Source organism: Littorina saxatilis, linkage group LG7 (genome assembly GCF_037325665.1).
Source record: "Littorina saxatilis isolate snail1 linkage group LG7, US_GU_Lsax_2.0, whole genome shotgun sequence".
Classification (NCBI taxonomy): domain Eukaryota; kingdom Metazoa; phylum Mollusca; class Gastropoda; order Littorinimorpha; family Littorinidae; genus Littorina; species Littorina saxatilis.
Genome location: NC_090251.1, coordinates 33,076,295 through 33,096,532, shown reverse-complemented (window position 1 = coordinate 33,096,532; position 20,238 = coordinate 33,076,295). Strand labels below are relative to the sequence as shown.

General features: G+C 40.8%; 1 protein-coding gene across 1 annotated transcript in view; it reads right to left on the bottom strand.

The window, feature by feature from the left end:
• Positions 1 to 1,984: 1,984 nt before the first annotated feature.
• Positions 1,985 to 20,238, bottom strand: part of LOC138971221 (A disintegrin and metalloproteinase with thrombospondin motifs 1-like) — a 20,158-nt gene continuing 1,904 nt past the window's right edge. The window contains exons 2-14 of the mRNA XM_070343905.1: positions 16,996 to 17,089; positions 16,569 to 16,665; positions 15,988 to 16,068; positions 15,548 to 15,681; positions 15,049 to 15,086; positions 14,094 to 14,214; positions 12,580 to 12,756; positions 9,892 to 10,027; positions 8,814 to 8,930; positions 8,133 to 8,181; positions 6,964 to 7,107; positions 4,210 to 4,476; positions 1,985 to 2,716 (exon numbers count right to left, since the gene is read on the bottom strand). Of these exons, the coding sequence (XP_070200006.1) occupies positions 2,514 to 2,716; positions 4,210 to 4,476; positions 6,964 to 7,107; positions 8,133 to 8,181; positions 8,814 to 8,930; positions 9,892 to 10,027; positions 12,580 to 12,756; positions 14,094 to 14,214; positions 15,049 to 15,086; positions 15,548 to 15,681; positions 15,988 to 16,068; positions 16,569 to 16,665; positions 16,996 to 17,089 (1,658 nt within the window). The 3' untranslated portion in view covers positions 1,985 to 2,513. The remainder of the gene's footprint in view (positions 2,717 to 4,209; positions 4,477 to 6,963; positions 7,108 to 8,132; positions 8,182 to 8,813; positions 8,931 to 9,891; positions 10,028 to 12,579; positions 12,757 to 14,093; positions 14,215 to 15,048; positions 15,087 to 15,547; positions 15,682 to 15,987; positions 16,069 to 16,568; positions 16,666 to 16,995; positions 17,090 to 20,238) is intronic.

Sequence of the window (20,238 nt, the reverse complement as noted above, 5' to 3'; positions counted from 1 at the left end):
GAGCAGATTTATTGTCATCTTTTCTGTGAGTCAGAAGTGAAAGTGAAACATTACATTTGAAGAAATAGTTTTTTTGTGTTTTTAATCAATAATCTTTATTAGAGGTTATCCCAGATGAATCTTGATATGATAAAGAACAGCTGGCCTGTCAGTTTTTGTGGAGGCCCATCCCAACACAAACGCCTTTGTTCCCAACCGATATCGAGGGGGTGGGGGGTCTGATTTCATGAATAGTTTTTATTGAAGAGATGAATCACAAGGACATGTTTAGGTAATACTGGTATTGCTTATTCACTTTGGCAGTTAACTTCTTCTTCGTTCATGGGCTGAAACACCCACGTTTACTGGAAACTTGCATTGTCCCAGTAAGGTCATATATTGTACTACGTTGCAAGCCCCTGGAGCAATTATTTTATTAGTGCTTTTGTGAACAAGAAACAATTAACAAGTGGCTCTATCCCATCCCCCCCCCCCCCCCTTTCCCCGTCGCGATATAACCTTGAACGGTTGAAAACGACGTTAAACACCAAAGAAAGAAAGAAAGAACTCCCACGTTCACTCATGTTTTTGCACGAGTGGATTTTTACACAGATGTCAGATTGTTTTCACTTTCTATTATCAAAATCTATCAGAACAACAAAAAAAGGACATGAACTCATACATGTAATATGAATATTGCAGATCAATTGTCGTTTGCTATATAAAATCTGTAGTTTATAACAAATAGATGTACAAACAAAACAAAATATAGACATAAAACATATGGCACATTGCAAGTAGCCTGTCATGGCTCAAGGTTTTATCAAGGTTCACAGTGACATGACAGTTATGTTTTCATCAAAATGATAGACGGAAGGACTTCTTGTGTCTTATTTTGGAATAAGTCCTCTCATTAGAGGGGCATCACATCAATCAATCAATCAATCAATGACGCTTATATCGCGCATATTCCGTGGGTACAGTTCTAGGCGCTCTGCAGTGATGCCGTGTGAGATGAAATTTTATACGGCCAGTAGATTGCAGCCATTTCGGCGCATATTTACCTTTCACGGCCTATTATTCCAAGTCACACGGGTATAGGTAGACAATTATTAACTGTGGCTAAGCAATTTTGCCAGGAAAGACCCTTTTGTCAATCGTGGGGTCTTTAACGTGCACACCCAATGTAGTGTACACGGGGGGAGGGTTCGGATCACATCACAGATTCCAGTGTAAATGTACCAGCCGATGACACTGGTAAGAAGTATGAACTGTACTGTTGAACCTGATAGGGTCTTGACCTGTCTACAGCAGAAGCACAACATCTCGCAAAATAGTTTGAACAGGGTTACTAGACTTGAGCATTCAAGTAGGCACACACAGGGTCCTGCTAACACAGCGAGGTCTTGTGCATTTTTGACTCACATGCGAAGCAAAAGTGAGTCTATGTACTCACCCGAGTCGTCCGTCCGTCCGGCCGGAAAACTTTAACGTTGGATATTTCTTGGACACTATTCAGTCTATCAGTACCAAATTTGGCAAGATGGTGTATGATGACAAGGCCTCAAAAAACATACATAGCATCTTGACCTTGCTTCAAGGTCAAGGTCGCAGGGGCCATAAATGTTGTCTAAAAAACAGCTATTTTTCACATTTTTCCCATTTTCTCTGAAGTTTTTGAGATTCAATACCTCACCTATATATGATATATAGGGCAAAGTAAGCCCCATCTTTTGATACCAGTTTGGTTTACCTTACTTCAAGGTCAAGGTCACAGGAGCTCTTCAAAGTTGGATTGTATACATATTTTGAAGTGACCTTGACCCTGAACTATGGAAGATAACTGTTTCAAACTTAAAAATTATGTGGGGCACATGTTATGCTTTCATCATGAGACACATTTGGTCACATATGATCAAGGTCAAGGTCACTTTGACCCTTATGAAATGTGACCAAAATAAGGTAGTGAACCACTAAAAGTGACCATATCTCATGGTAGAAAGAGCCAATAAGCACCGTTGTACTTCCTATGTCTTGAATTAACAGCTTTGTGTTGCATGACCTTGGATGACCTTGACCTTGGGTCAAGGTCACATGTATTTTGGTAGGAAAAATGTGTAAAGCAGTTCTTAGTGTATGATGTCATTGCTAGGTTTAGTTATTTGACCTTGACCCTGAAAGTCAAGGTCATGTCAAGGTCAAGCATGTGAGTCGTATGGGCTTTGCCCTTCTTGTTTAGAGGTAAAAACCAGTGATAAGATTATCTTTGTGCGACACAAACAAAAACAGGTGAAATGGAGTTGAGAATATAAAAACACTTGAATGTACAAGGCATAAAAATCACATGTACCTACATTTATATTTACTTGTTTGCACTCTCCCTCTCTCTCTCTCACACACACACACACTCACACTCTTACTTGAAGCTAATTTTGCAGCCACTCATATTCTCCCTCTCTCTCCCATTTACACATGCGCGCACACACACACACACACACACATTGACACACACACAGATTATGTACACATTGGTGCTATAAAATAGAGCCAAAATCCAAGATCGGTCGCAGAACCAGTACAAAGAAAAGAAATGAGTGCAGACTTATGGTGCAACCTGCAGAATCTGTGATCTGGGCCCGGCACGTATCACAGCAGTTTTCAGTGTCGCAGTTTTCTCGAATGTCGTTTGCTGCAGGAGCTCGACATCCATTGAGCAGTCTGTTGCCATACTCACACCCTGTGTGGAATAAAAAAGAGAAAACAATATGAATAGGTTGAAGTAGAACAAAACTGAAATTTGAAACAAATTGCAAACTTCACACAATCCCTTTCATATATAACCAATATGTGCACATTTACAGACCTGGGCAGGGCCGGACTACCGGGGGGGTTATGGGGGTTGCGCAACCCCCCCCTAGCCTAAACATGTACCTCACTTATTTAAAACATTTTATATTATTGTTTATTTTATGCCGTTTCATGCAAGGAGCGACCATTTTGCTATCTCAGAATATGACCTACCCATCAGCTTCACGGGGCTTCGCCCCCTGACCCCCACTGGCAACCCCCCCCCCCCCCTCCTCTTAGCCTAGTCCGGCCCTGCTGGGAACCCATTATTTTGCCGTATTTTGTACGCATGTGTCTAGAATACGAGCGGTACAGTCAGTGGAAATAAAATATGACGAGAAAAATTCCTAACTACTATTCTTCACAAGTGCATCCCGAAGCCGATCCAGTATTTTGACACTTGGTTACAGTTTTTGTCAGTAAACATTGACAGAAGCAGTTGTTTGAAACGTATTGGTAAACTTAATTATCGGTGCGACGGACGCGTGTGAAGCATGTTTGAATCATGGATGTTCAAATGCTGTGTGGAGTACGCTCATATTTCTGAAAATACACCAAGTTTGCTTGCGATTACTCCAAGTGCAAAACAGGGGTTCCCAGGTCTGCATTTACACCTGTTAGTGGTGCACATGCTGCTTGGCACCATCTCAGTTCTGCACCGGGGTAAAACTGCTGACTTCAATCTAATGATTATATCTTTTTACTGATTACACTGAAAACAAAAACAGAAGAACCTCAATATTTGTGTTGAGGTTTTGTGAATGAATAACCAAACAGCATGGGTTACTTGGAAACATGTCCCAAATACCATGTCCAGATATCTAAGAAACAAGAAAATGTATGGTTGTTTTAAGCCAGGAACCTTGTGTGCATGCTGCTTCCCTAGATGTGATATGCCTTTGTAATTGAGATGATCAGTATAATCACAAGTTTATTATTTGCCTTGTAATCTGGACATGTTTTGCTCAGGATTTTATCACTCCTTTCTTTATGGTATATTTTTGTTAATCTTCTCTGACTAAGACAAATTCTTTAGAAATTAATTAAAATGTGTACATTTTTCGGCAGAATCAGTCTGTTAGACTTGTTTGAGACCAGTTTCAACAGGAGCTTGAGACACAAAGAATACCAGGAATCCTGACCAAGTCAGAAGAACTGGTAAAGATTTTATTTAATTTACCAAAAATGGAGTGCTAAAGCTTCACGCAGCAAGCTTTGCGAAGTATACTTCACGTAATCCACTTCGCCCACATAATGACAGGCTGAAACCCTCTCACACACCCTCCCTCCCCCCCCCCCCCCCCCCCCCCCCCCCCCCATCGGGCTCCATTCATCCACTCCCCCACCCCTTTAACTATATGCATGTGTAATTGCTTCCCTTACCTCGGCCTCTTGTTGAATCCCGCAGTCTTTCACAAGTGGCACAGCAGTAGAAGGCCAATGTCGAGTTGTAGCACTGCTGATAGCCCCATCTCTCCACGGCTTTTGAACATGTCATACCATCCACAATAGAGTCGTCCATACACGTCCAGGTGCTCATATCAAAGTTGCACGTTTCACAGCACTCATAACTCTGGATCCTGCCATTCGACGAAATCTGATTGCATAGTTCATGTCTGCAGCCACGGTATCTGTCCCCGTATGGGCATCCTGGTGGGATGGAACACAAAGCAAAACGAAAAAGATCAATGGAAGGTAAAAAACAAGGAACTTAGTCGATAAATATCGACAGGGGGCCGACAAATGGTTTAAATGTGAAATGTGACAGTGTATATGGGTGTGGGTCTGAAACAAACAAACCATGTGAAACCCCCCCCCCCCCCGGGCCGCAGGCCTTCGTTGTAGTGATTGAAAAAAAAAGGATGTTCTCAAATGGTTCAATTCTCATTTGGTCTGATTCTCAAATGGTACCGGTATACTTCCCCCCCCCCCCTTGGCCGCAGGCCTAGGATTTAAGAAATATTAATTAATTATTTATTTATTTATTTATTTTAAACATTAAAATAATTAATTAGAGTAAAACAAAACATTAAAACTTTCATAATAAATAATAATAATAAACAAGAATATAACACACACAAAAACAAAAGAATAGATAATCCGCCCATGCTGGGAATCAAACCCGGACCGCTTTTGCCGTAGCCGAACGCCTTTCCGGACGTCTTACCACCACACCACAAACTCTTCATTGCTCCGTCAGTGAATTTAGTGCTATTATACCTAACCGCTACTGGCAGACATGGGCCGATCGATCGACCGGTAACTTCCACATTCTTCCACACACAGCTTTGTCAGTTGTTGAGGCCTTGCAAGGTTTTGACGGCAACAATAATTATTGTAGTTCTCTAAGACTTTATTTCTGTTTGATTTGTAATATGTTGGGAAGACATATTTATCAATTGATCAACAAAATAAAACATAATAAACAAGAGGCGAAGCCTTCAAGGCTCACGTAAGAAATAGACAAACAGTAACACAAACTCAATCACTCCGTCACACATACACACCCACACACACAGTAAGCTTAGGTGACACTGTGCAAGAAAGAGAGACACTAGATCTAGATCTGTCTGTCTGCATGTAGCCTACTTTCAGGGACACGACTGCCAAATAGTCTCGGCCCGCTCAAAATAACAATGACCGAGACCACACACACCACGCGAGAGAGAAAGACTACAGGGAGGAATGCCGTCATGATGCATTAATTGACGTCAAACACTTTTGACCGTGACGTAATCTTATGCGAGCTTTATCCATAGTCTTGGATAACCACTCACACATAGACTCGGAAATGTTAAAGTTTCTACCACAGACATACACACGCACAAACACACACACACACGCACACACACACGCACAAACGCACAAACGCACAGACAGACAAAGTTACGATCGCATAGGCTACACTTCGTGAGCCAAAAACGCACAGACAGACAAAGTTACGATCGCATAGGCTACACTTCGTGAGCCAAAAACGACACAACATTGTTAAAATCATTATTGGCCAACGTTGAACGTTTACGAAGGCCTCAATCTTCACGCGCATAGACGAGATTAATAGGTGCTTGATTTTGGTATTTTGAATTACATAACATTAAACCTTTGTTGGGCTTCATGGTCATGGCAACAGCCATAATAATATTACATGATGTATAATATTATATTTCAGCATATGTGAATTACATGTCATCATACCAAACTGTCATACATTTTTATTCCTACATTATTCTGATTGATCACAACCAAACCTACTATCATTGGACACATCCAAATGCAAGCGCCTGTTCTTGACAATTTCCCACTGATCTAAAAATAAAATCAGTGCAATTTCCTGGGTCGGGCTTTGCCACAGACACTCACGGTTTGGCCTGTAGGTAAAATGTACAATGTATTTTCTGATTTGTGCACAAAAGCTTTTTTCTTTTTTCTTTTTTTTAACATAACAATGTTTAATGTCACTGTATGTTTGAAAGACCATGGTCACATTTGTAAAACAAATGTTAAATTAGAAAATAAATAACATTTTGGTTCATGATTTTTTCCTACACCTGTGCTGAAAATAAGAAATAAAAATGTCGGTATATAAGTCACTCAAATACAGTAAAGTATGAATGGTTTGAGTTTGTTGCGGTTGACCCTGCACAGTTCGACCTATGATGTTTTTGTTGAACTTTCACAACTTCCTGTGTTACACAAACTCAGTTATGACCAATTTTTCCTTCAACCCTCCCATAGGATGACGGATTTCACAACTTTCCACTGATGAACAATGTTGCCTTCACTCCTCCCATAGGGTGACGGATGTAACAACTTCCTGTGTACACACACTGATGACGTATTTCACAACAAAATGGCGCTGCCCATGGTCAACCTCGAAACTATCCGTAATAGCCATAGCTGTAACATGTGCTGAAGAAAAGACAGGATGAAACACAGAGCACATATCAGCAGACACACGCACACTCTCTCTCTCTCTCTTTTACACACACACATATGCATGCATGCACACACACACACACACACACACACACACACACACACACACACACGGGCACATAAACCTGCATAGGTACAGATACAAATGCACTCAAACCGACACACACCTGTATTCACACACACACACACAAAAACACAAACCTGGTACTCTAGTGTCAGATTTATCACAAGACTGACAGCATTGTTGGTATACATCTGTGTCGTAACAAAGGTCTGGTTCTACTTTTGTCATTTCTTCACAAGTTCTGTGGTTGATTGTGTTTGATTGATCCCGGTAACAAGACGCTGCAACCAAAACAACACAAGCACATCCGTATTATATGGACATTGGATCAATCAATCAATCAATATGAGGCTTATATCGCGCGTATTCCGTGGGTACAGTTCTAAGCGCAGGGAATTTTTAAAATTTTTTTATATTTTTTATTTTATTTTTTATTTTATGCAATTTATATCGCGCACATATTCAAGGCGCAGGGATTTATTTATGCCGTGTGAGATGGAATTTTTTTACACAATACATCACGCATTCACATCGGCCAGCAGATCGCAGCCATTTCGGCGCATATCCTACTTTTCACGGCCTATTATTCCAAGTCACACGGGTATTTTGGTGGACATTTTTATCTATGCCTATACAATTTTGCCAGGAAAGACCCTTTTGTCAATCGTGGGATCTTTAACGTGCACACCCCAATGTAGTGTACACGAAGGATGACTATACTACTCTGAAGATGAGGTTTCCTTCCTTTTATTTTTAGAATGTGACTAAAACATTGCCTTCTGTGATACATTTTATATCAATATTCCTCCTTTTTATTTTGAATATATATTGCCTTATATTTGTTCTCTGCGTTACAGGGATCTTGGATTTCAGTGGAAAATATATCTATGTCTCTGATATAGACAATGTTCTCAAGCATCGTTGAAGGTAATCTTCAAAAAGTGACAAAAATTAAGCCGGGACATGATCTCTCCGACTGACAAACCTTTCTCTAACAACTACTTTATCTACATCTCGATTTTCTTTCTTAATTTTCAAAGGCAGCTTATTCTTACACTGGCATCCAGACAATCATAATAATGTTAATACATTTTTGCTGTGAAAACCCTTTGGAAGACATCCAACTTTTTTTGTATGCAAAAATTAAATACAGTCTCATCATTATTCACAATTACTTTTGTTTTGTTTTAGATTAGTGCATTTATATATATATTTCTATCTGAAAGATCTCCATTTCAAACATATCTTTAAACTTGTATTACTCAGTGAGAGGAAAAAGAGAAAAGTATAAATGTGTGAAACTCACGAACAGACGGGGCTGTGGGTGATCCTACGCACTGTCCCACTTCACACCACTGAAATAATACACAATCTTCAGATGCAGGTAAAAGACTCAGCTTTTGTTCAATGGCTGAAAAGGAGATGAATTTGACAACCACATTGCGTTGTAACCTATATAGAACATTTATACCGTGCTATTTTATTTAAAATGTCTGTGTCAAGACAGAACTTTGCTATCTCGTACACTTTTCGGATTAAAAATTTGTTTTATAGGGGTCACAAAACTGCCGCTCAAACGAGGGTACCCCCCAAATCCAACCGAAAAAAACGGTTATGTTCCAATTAAAGAAAAGAAAGTCCTATCCACTATCTATCCAAAACAGTTTATTGTGTATGGCTATATTGCGTACTTCTTGTGTTATGTCATTCCGATTGATGGAAGTGTCAATCATGTTAGTGTTCAAAAACGGGAGGGTGTTGTTGTTTTTTTTAATCAATTTTAAAAGGTTACACAACAATAACATTGTCTTTCGGCAATGACCTAGTGAACTGCTTTCAAACTTTCAGGATACTGAACAGGTTCTGTAACTAGAACATTTCACGCATTCGTTCTGATGTTATGCACATTTTTGGACATTTTTATTTTATTGGATAATTTCATCCCCAAAACTGATGACATTGCTTGGATGTTTCGCCGTACACCTACCTGTCCATCACCGCACGTGGTACCCGTGGCAGGAAGACGCTTCCAGTATCTAAGACCCCTGTCATCCGTAGGGTCGCGACAGGACAGCAGTAAGCAAATGTTGCTAAGGTTACCCAGCTGTAAAACACACAGAACGGATTGAAAATAAGTTTTTTGAGTGCTTGTAGGTCTTACCGATGTCGCACATTTGTTGGGATTTTGTAGGTCTAGATCACGAAGGTTACCTAGAAGTGGAGAGCACACACACACACACACACACACACACACACACACACACACACACACACACACACACACACACACAAACACACACACACACACACACACACACACACACACAATTGTTGGGGTTGTGAAGGTCCTAGAAGACGAGACATGCAGTACCCTCCCCGCCCCCGCCACGCCTCCTCCTCTACACATTTTTTTTTAACATCGCCCAGAATCAGAAAATCATGTCTTAGAAGAGAATGAGTCTCAACAAATAGGTAAATGTACGGATTATGAAATATAAAAAGATAATATGGGAATACATGTACAAGGCCCTAAAAAGTCTTAAATCTTTAAGCTGAGAAAGGTGAAAGTTATAACCTGTGTCCTGAATGGGCGAGGGGTAAGAAGGGAAAATACCGTACATTAGGTTGTGTGTTACAGATTTCAAAGGTGAAATATTCTCTTAAATGCCTGAAAAGCAAGATAAACATTCTGAGATAATTTGACATTTTCTTGAGGGGATGGACAAGGTTGGGGGGTCGGCGGGTGACAGAATAATAAGAAAAAAACGTTTAAAGCCGTTTGTTGCGGATTCCAAAGGTTGGGTATTCATAACATTACGATCACGGACAAAGTCGAAAAAAACAAACTGTGCATCAACTTTTGGCACAACGCCCCCCCCCCCCTCCCTCCCCCCAACAAAATACGCCCACACATACCATTATACATACGCCAGAAACACACACACACATACACACACACACACACACACACACACACACGGATACACATTTACACGCACACACACACACATACACACACACGGGTACACACACAGACACACACGCACACACACACACACACTTACAAAGTTGAAGGCAGACTTGGGCCCATACAAGCGCTGACACTGGGTGTCCGCATCTATCAATTGACCAGGAATGACCCCTGTGACGTCAGGCACGTCAACCTGGGTTAAAGCGGTCTGCAAGCACGCGGCACCTTGGCTGAAAAACAGGTGGTTTTTTTTATGTCGTTGCTCGATTTGTAGTTTTTATATTCACACTCAGAGACTCTCTCTCTCTCTCTCTCTCTCTCTCTCTCTCTCTCTCTCTCTCTCTTTCTCTCTCTCTTTCACCTCTCTCTCACACTCACACACACTCACACACACACACATCATCATCATCATCATTAATCATCATCATCATCCATCATCAATCCATCATCATCATCCACCATCATCATCCACCTTCATTATCATCATCCATCATCATTATTGTCATCCATCCATCATTATCATCATCCATCCATCATTATCATCATCCATCCATCATTATCATTATCATCATCCATCATTATCATCATCCATCCATCATTATCATCATCCATCCATCATTATCATCATCCATCATTATCATCATCCATCCATCATTATCATCATCCATCATTATCATCATCCATCCATCATTATCATCATCCATCATTATCATCATCCATCATTATCATCATCCATCCATCATTATCATCATCCATCCATCATCCATCCATCATTATCATCATCCATCCATCATCATCCATCCATCATCATCCATCCATATTATTATCATCATCCATCCATCATTATCATCATCCATCCATCGTTACCATCATCCATCCATCGTTATCATCATCCATCCATCGTTATCATCGTCCATCCATCGTTATCATCATCCATCCATCATTATCATAATCACCCATCATTATCATCCATCCATTATTATCATCATACATCCATCATTATCATCATCCATCCAGCATTATCATCATCCATCCAGCATTATCATCATCCATCCAGCATTATCATCATCCATCCATCATCCATCCATCACTATCATCATCCATCAGTATCATCCATCATTATCATCATCCATCCATCATCCATCCATCCATCATTATCATCATCCATCCATCATTATCATCATCCATCATCCATCCATCATTATCACCATCCATCCATCATTATCATCATCCATCCATCATTATCATCATCCATCCATCATCATCATTCTCAGCATCCATCAGTATCATCCATCATTATCATCATCATCCATCATTATCATCATCATCCATCATTATCATCGTCACCCATCATTATCATCATCCATCATTATCATTCATCATCATCCATCATCATTGTTATCATCATTATCATCCATTATCATCCATCATCATCATCCATCATCATCATCCATCATCATCATTAATCATCATCATTATCATCCATCATTATCATCCATCATCATTATCCTCCATCATCATTATCATCCATCATCATTATCATTCAGCATCATTATTATCATTATCATCCATTATCATCCATCATCATTATCATCCATTATCGTTATCATCCATCATTTTTATTATTATTATCATCCATCATCATTATCATTATCATCCATCATCATTATCGTCCATCATCATTATCATTCATCATCATTATCATCCATCATCATTCTCATCCATCATCATTCTCATCCATCATCATTCTCATCCATCATCATTATCATTATCGTCCATGATTATTATCATTATCTTCCATCATCATTATCATCCATCATCATTATTATTATCATTCATCATTATTCTTATCAGTCATCATTATTAATCATTATCATCCATCATCATTATCATCCATCATCATTATCAGTATCATCCATTATCATTATCATTATCATCCATCATCATTATCATCCATCATCATTATCATCATTAGCATTATCATTATCATCATTATCATCCATTATCATTATCCATTATCATTCATCGTCATTATCATCCATCATCATTATCATTATCATCCATTATCATTATCATCCATTATCATTCATCATCCATCATCATTCATCATCCATCATCATTATCATCCATCATCATTATCATTCATCATTTATTATCATTATCATTCATCATCCGATATCATCCATCATTATCATCCATCATCATTATCATCCATTATCATTATCATCCATCGTCATTATCATCCTCATCCATCATCATCCATCATCAGTATCATCATTATCATTCATCATCCATTATCATTCATCATCCATTATCATTATAATTCATCATGCATTATCATTCATCATGCATTATCATTATTATCATTATCATCATCATCATCATCATCATCATCATCATCTCAGTGTCAAGTGTAATAACATTTCAGCATTAAAACGTTATATGTGTAACCGAGTGCCGAAACACAACAATCACCTTTGGAGGCGAAGTCCAGTCAAACAGGATTGAGTATTTTAGAGCTTATTTCTAAGCCCTATAAAAACTGTTTTGGTTTCGCAAAGGAAACCAAAACAAACAGAGAAACAGAAGCCGCCAGACCCCATCACAAACAGAACTCTACGATCCACAGGTGTCTAGCCGGTGAGCTATAAATAGCTCGAAAGGCCATCAACTCTGCAGAGCCTGCTGTGAAGGGCGACGGTAGTCTCTCTGTCACATATATTTTACACACATCACCAAAAGGAAATCTAAACAAAACGATCGAAAGAAGAAAATGGCTGACGTGTTTTTCAGTGTGTTTTGGACGTAGCTGTCAATCTGTGCACTAGAGCAGGGTGAGAAGAACCAAACGTTACGTTGATTTGCATCCGTGACGTCATTGGTTCGGCTTCCACTTGCCATGACGTAACGATCTGACCCGGAGCAGCGGTTGTTGGTGCCGTCGTGTGTTGCGTTTAAACTAAAGAAGCAAGACAAAATAACAACAGGAGACAATAAGAAGACTATCATTTCACCCATGGCACACGCAAAACACAATGAATAAGTGAGTTCATAGGTTTTTTTAAGCTAAGATTAACACGGATTGGAAAGACGGGCGCAGTTGCTTGATGGTAAGACGACGGCCTCCTAATCGGGAGGTCGTGAGTTTGAATCCCGGTCGCTGCCGCCTGGTGGGTTAAGAGTGGGGATTTTTCCGATCTCCCAGGTCAACTTATGTGCAGACCTGCTAGTGACTTAACCCCCTTCGTGTGTACACGCAAGCACAAGACCAAGTGCGCACGGAAAAGATCCTGTAATCCATGTCAGAGTTCGGTGGGTTATAGAAACACGAAAATACCCTGCATGCCTCCCCCGAAATCGGCGTATGCTGCCTGCATGGCGGGGTAAAAACGGTCATACACGTAAAAATCCACTCGTGCTAAAACATGAGTGAGCGTGGGAGTTTCAGCCCATGTACGAAGAAGAAGAAGAAGAAGAAGAAGAAGAAGAAGAAGAAGATTGGAACTTTTAGATGACGAGCTGCAAATCGTATGACTGTAGGAACTCTTCCAATTGAGAACATTGTCCGTACCCCTGAAGGCAGGAAGTGGACCGACATCAGAGTCATGGGAAACACACTGCTGATGAAGTTATGTGTAAAGAGAGGAGACCCTCACATTCGTTGGCCCTGTTCTTAAATTTAGGCTCCCAGTCTTCGCACTCTTCTGGGGAAAGATTGTAATCGAGTATTTTATGGGTTTGTTTTATTATTATTGAACCACGATTGGTTTCAAGAAAATACACTCCTCAAAGGAGGTGGACAACCGAACCGCGGAATAATGGAATAGCGGGAAAACACTGACCGTAAAAGAGTGTGTAAGGAAGGCCAGGATCCCTATATATTGGACCGGTTCTTTTATTGAACCACCCATCTCCTTACACTTCTTCTGAGGAAGTGGACAGACAATGTCAATTGAACAAGGAGAAACACACTGCAGAGAAATGTGAAAGGGTGGAGGCCCTACAATTGGCCTGTTCATATCTTGAGCCCTCCCCCCCCTCCCTCCTCCCACTCTTTGCATGAAAGACTATTCGTTTTTTGTTACCGTTACCACAATTAGTGCATTTTCCCGTTTAATTCGCGCACAAAACATACACAATCCCAAAATGATGAACTGCTAACTTTTCAAAATCATAAATCAAAACTCATGCACACATAAAAAGTTAATTGTGGGGACGTTTTATTTTAGACAAAACAAAATCAAATGTGAATGTTTAAATCAAATACAAAGAAAGTAGTATAAAGTGGAAAACTACCTGTGTCCAAGTTCGTGCATGGTAGTGAACACACTCTGAAAGGCGCCATTGTCTTCCACCACAGAGACGCTGTAGTAATTAGGTATGTTCGCGTTGCATACTGTGCCAATTGAGCCCCAACCTGAAAAGCACGACACAAACACGTTTTATCCGAGCTTGGTTGAACATGTTCTGTGTCAAGAATTAGGCGTATTTGCTTTCTTCAGACTAAAATGCGTAATCGTGTACAGATACACGTTTGTCCTTCTGTGTGAGGATTCGATTTGTTTGTAGGATGTTCCGTTAACCACCTTGTAAACGCCCACCCCCGCTTAGCCAATGACGGAGCTTTCTGCTCGGTAAAAATTTACAGGGTATCTCAGGCTCCCATTGGCCCAATTTATTCCGGTATTGTTAAGACAACCAATCAAGTTCACAGATACCCTGTAGATTTCTCATCTACCGGTAGATTGTACTGTGTAAAAAGTCAGTGGTGGCGTCCCATAGTGGAACCCCTCTTTCAAGACCTCAAATAAATCCGAGAAAATCATCAGGTCTTCAAAAGAATAAATATAATATAATAAAAATAAAAGAATAAATATAATATAATAAAAAAAATTAATAAAAATAATATAATAAAAAATAATAAAAAATTTAAAAATTTTTTTACAAAATTTAAAAAAATTAATTAAAAAAAAGGTCTTCAAAAGAAGGGAGTTGACATGAGGTTTAATTTGCGGAGGTTATGAAAAGGAAATCAGAAAAAGCAAAGTCTAATAAAAGAGGAAGTCTGAAAACGAGGCTCTTAAAAGAGAGGTTCCAGTGTATGTATCCAAGTGGTAAGATGATCTTTTCTGACATAAAAGCATGGACAAATCTGCGGTGAGATGCAAGATGCTTTACATCGGAAGAAGGTATCGTCAGTTCAGGAAAGGAAACAAAGAAGAAGAAATAACAACGGAAGATTGCAACAAACCTGCAGTGTTTCCTCCATCGGATGTGTCCAGATTTTCGCTGCAATATGATATTACAAAACAAGATCATTCACAATCAATTGATTGGAATGGTGTACGTCATTTTGAACAACGATTAACTTGTCTTTGTCGTCATTGGTTGTACGTCTTCTTTTATATCATGACAGTGACAAAACAAAAACATGCCCATACAAACAAACCAAACACACACACACACACACACACACACACACACACACATATATATATATAAATATATATACATACCCACACACCGTACACTGACACACAAACACACAGACACATACACACACACACACACACACACACACACACACACACATACACACACAGACATCATTGCAAACACTCTCTCGCTCAACTCACTGTGCATCCATGCACCATCACGTATGCATCATGTACACCTTCGACCTCTCTTCACCACACACACACAGTACCTCAATAGCCAAACATGAAGATAGAAAGCTATATAGAACGAACCCCGTGAAGAGCAGTGCATGGTCGTAAGACGGGAGGGTTTGTTGGTCCTTCAGCCACGACTGGAAGTTTGAATACGCTTGTGATGCGTTAACAAGCTCGTCAGCACCCCTCACTGTCCATGTAGTAACTTGGTCCTGTTTCAAAGGAAGACATAGGCCGCAAATACACTTGACATTCCATACATAGAAAATAGGTCGGAAAACAGGTTTGTCGTTATTAGGAAGGGTTGTTATTGGAGGTTTCACTGTATATATGTATTCTCTGTTTCAGTCCTTGAAAGCAAACAAATGCATTGTGTATTCGTACACATATAATGGAACTATACTGGACTCATTTATGTAATTATTGATTGATTGATTGATTGATTGATCTATTTATTTATTTATTTATTTATAGAGCCTGCACCATAATTTACAAATGCACACAAAAAAGATAGTCACCTGGTTTTCCACAATGTAAAATCCAACAGGATTAAACTTCACACGGAACTTAGTTTTCAGGCTTCTGTAGAGATCCGATACCTAGAAGCAGAAAAACATTTTTTAAACTGGTAAGGCAATGAACTGTAAACTCGTAATCTATCAGTTACATTGGATCACCCATTGGGTCTCCCCCCCCCCCTCTCTCTCTCTCTCTCTCTCTCTCTCTCTCTCTCTCTCTCTCTCTCCTCTCTCTGTCTCCCTCTCTCCCTCTCCCCTTCTGTCTCTCCTTCTCTCCCCCTCCCTCTCTCTCTCTCTCTCCTTCTCTCCCCCTCCCTCTCTCTCTCTCTCTCCTTCTCTCCCCCCTCTCTCTATCTCCTTCTTCCCTCTAGTAGGCTCTCTCTCTCTCTCTCTCTCTCTCTCTCTCTCCTTCTCCCCCCCCTCTCTCTCCTACAGTTACAAAAAGCGAGAGAGAGAAAACACACACACAAAGCTCGTTACGGAGCGTACAAAGCGTTTAGATCACGATATTATCAAATCAAAAGAGAGATGAAAACACACAGACGCCGAAATACACAATCCCACAGTTTACAAATGCTTACCTCTTTTATCACCAGAGTGAAGTACTGACGGATATTTCGCAATGCCTCGTTTGTCCTCGTTTTGGCATCTTGTTCCGGGTTAGCTTTGTCATACCACCTGCATGGGAGCAAACGATAAGCCATGATAGGATTTCTTGATCTTCTTCAAGTCCCAAGTGTCGTCTGCTATCGCGATCGCCATATTTGAAGGAATCCTCCAAGAAGACCACTTAGATAAGCAGACGACATTTTGTTCCCTTGAAATTCAGCCTGTAGGCATGGGTTAAAAACTGCACCTGTCTCTCTGTCTTTCTGTGTGTCTCTCTGTCTCTCTTTCTTGTAGCCTACTCTCTCTCTCCGGGCTCTTCCTACCCCCACCCCCCTCTCCCCCCTCTCTCTCCCACACTCTTCAAGTTCCGTTCGGGTAAGACTGTCAAACTATACGTACGATTTCCACACGGAATAATCTGTCACAACCAGAACATCCAGGTAGTACTCTGGAACCGCTTGTCGTATGTGACGATTTGTGTGTGTTCTGGCATCTGAAAATAAGACAATGAAAATACTTTTTTCTCTTATAAGTAAAAGTCATTTAACAGATCACTTAACTTGATAGGAAACAGAGAGATTAATGGCCAGAAACATACACGCTCGCTAACTCACACAGACGCAATTCAGACAGACGGACACACGCACGCACACACCACACATAACACACACGCACACACCACACATACACATACAAACACGCACACGCACACACGCACACACACACACACACACACTCATACACACGCACGCACGCACGCACGCACTCACACACACACACACACACACACCACACACACGGCAAGGACACGCGCGCGGACACTGACACGAAGCCGGCCCGGCCCGGGGAGGCATGTACAAACACAGAAACAGAAACAGAGACTCCACCTCTCTTCACTGAGTCAGGGCTCCCCAAAGTGCGCGTCCCTGTGTCCTATACGCACTAGTAGCCGAAATCACGTAGGCTACCAGAAATTCATTGAGGGGGTCCAGGGACGCACTAAACCTGTAAAGAGTGGGTCCCGGGACGCACTACATTTCCGCTATCGTGCGTTCTGTAGGTACTCTTTTCATACTGTAGTCGTCAGTCAATTAGAGTGGAAGCACAAATGCCAATTTCACGCCGGAACGATATGCAAAAGAGTGTGTGGGTTCCATTTGACAAGGTAGAGTGTCCTCTTCGAATATTCTGATAAAAAAAGACACTTCATATCACACTATTCGTGATAACAACGCGTTATATAAACACAGGGGGTTTGGGGGCCATGGACTCTTGGGACCCTCTAACACTCCGCGTAGGGGGTCCATGGACCCTCTAAAAATTCAAAGTGGGGGTCCCGGGACCCTCTAGCTGAGGCGTCCGTGGGGAGCCCTGACTTCTTCTTCCCCCTTCTCGACCTCCTCCGAGGTGCCCGTGCCCCCAACACTCTCCCCCAGCCCCCTATTCGTTTATCATTAAATCTCTGCCTCCACAAACAGACGAGCAAGCAAACAAGCAAGCAGGCAAGAACAGTTCGAAGAACAAATTAAAACACACACACATACGCGTGCGCACACATACACACACACACTTGCACACACACTGACGCACGTACGCACGCACGCACGCACGCACGCACGCACATAATGAAAATGAAAAATGAAACCAAAAAACGCCAATATCAGGATAGAAAAACTGATACAGCAGGGCTGACGCAACCGTCACTCTATATGCAGACACAGTTCGAACAGCTGAATATCGTTAGTGAGTAATGGGGCCACGATTTCATCGATCCAGCTGACAGCGGTTTATTAAGCAATTCAAAACCTATCAGTTAATAAAAATAAGGGAAAACCAGTGCACACGTTTCGATTCAGTATGACGCTAAACGCAAAGTGGATTCATTGTACAAATTCAAAAGCCTTAGTTGAATAGATGAATGATAGAAACCTCGGCTTTCCGTAACACCTGGTTATTATTTGTATCTGATTTGAATGTGTGCGTGACATGAGTTAGTGAATCATTTTCTACTTCGGGAAGTATGACCAAATCTATTTGACAAAAGACACCTTATTGACCAAATTCAGCATTTTTCTTTTGTGACAAAATGAAAACACACGCACACACACACACACACACACACACACGCACACACACACACACACACACACATACACACACACACGCACGCATACACACACACACTGACACACACACACACACACACACACACACACACACACACACACACACACACACACACACACACAGATACAGTTAGACACACATATACATACATGTATACAGAAGACATACAGACAGTCTGACACACCAAACTTAGCAATGACAAACAGACAGACAGACTGTGACAGACAGACAGACAGACAATAAAGACAGACAGAAACAGCTAGACAGACAAACACACTATGTGTATCTATGTTTGTTTGTCCGGAGCTGTGTTTCTTCGTTTTTGTTCGTTAGGTGTGGCTGGGGGGTGTTGGGGGGTGGGGTGGGGGAGGAGTTTGTAGCCGGCGGGGCGGGACAAGCTCAATCTGAATTCCAGGTACGCCTTTGTCACCCTGACTTTTACTTGGCGTTCCGTCTGGTCGCAACCAGGAAGAAACAGCCGAGTCCGATAGTGGATTATTTACATACATTTGAAGTGGTGTGCAAAGCACAACATGAAAATAAAGGTCAACAAAGGCTTACTTAGGCAAAAGGGGAGCGGTACTTTACATTGGCGTGTTCCGTCTGCCTGCTAAACTTCTTGTTCGTAGTTGGACCGCAGGTCCGTTATTTGCAATGAATCATAGACAAGAGTCCGACTGGTATGAGATAAGCACTTTTTACATTTAGTCAAGTTTTGACTAAATGTTTTAACATAGAGGGGGGAATCGAGACGAGGGTCGTGGTGTATGTGTGTGTGTGTGTGTGTGTCTGTCTGTGTGTGTGTGTAGAGCGATTCAGACTAAACTACTGGACCGATCTTTATGAAATTTGACATGAGAGTTCTTGGGTATGATATCCTCAGACGTGTTTTTCATTTTTTTGATAAATAGCTTTGATGACGTCATATTCAGCTTTTCGTGAAAGTTGAGGCGGCACTGTCACGCTCTCATTTTTCAACCAAATTGGTTGAAATTTTGGTCAAGTAATCTCCGACGAAGCCCGGACTTCGGTATTGCATTTCAGCTTGGTGGCTTAAAAATTAATTAATGACTTTGGTCATTAAAAATCTGAAAATTGTAAACAAATTTTTTTTTATAAAACGATCCAAATTTACGTTCATCTTATTCTCCATCATTTTCTGATTCCAAAAACATATAAATATGTTATATTTGGATTAAAAACAAACTCTGAAAATTAAAAATATAAAAATTATGATCAAAATTAAATTTTCGAAATCAATTTAAAAACACTTTCATCTTATTCCTTGTCGGTTCCAGATTCCAAAAACATATAGATATGATATGTTTGGATTGAAAACACGCTCAGAAAGTTAAAACGAAGAGAGGTACAGAAAAGCGTGCTATCCTTCTCAGCGCAACTACTACCCCGCTCTTCTTGTCAATTTCACTGCCTTTGCCATGAGCGGTGGACTGACGATGCTACGAGTATACGGTCTTGCTGCGTTGCATTGCGTTCAGTTTCATTCTGTGAGTT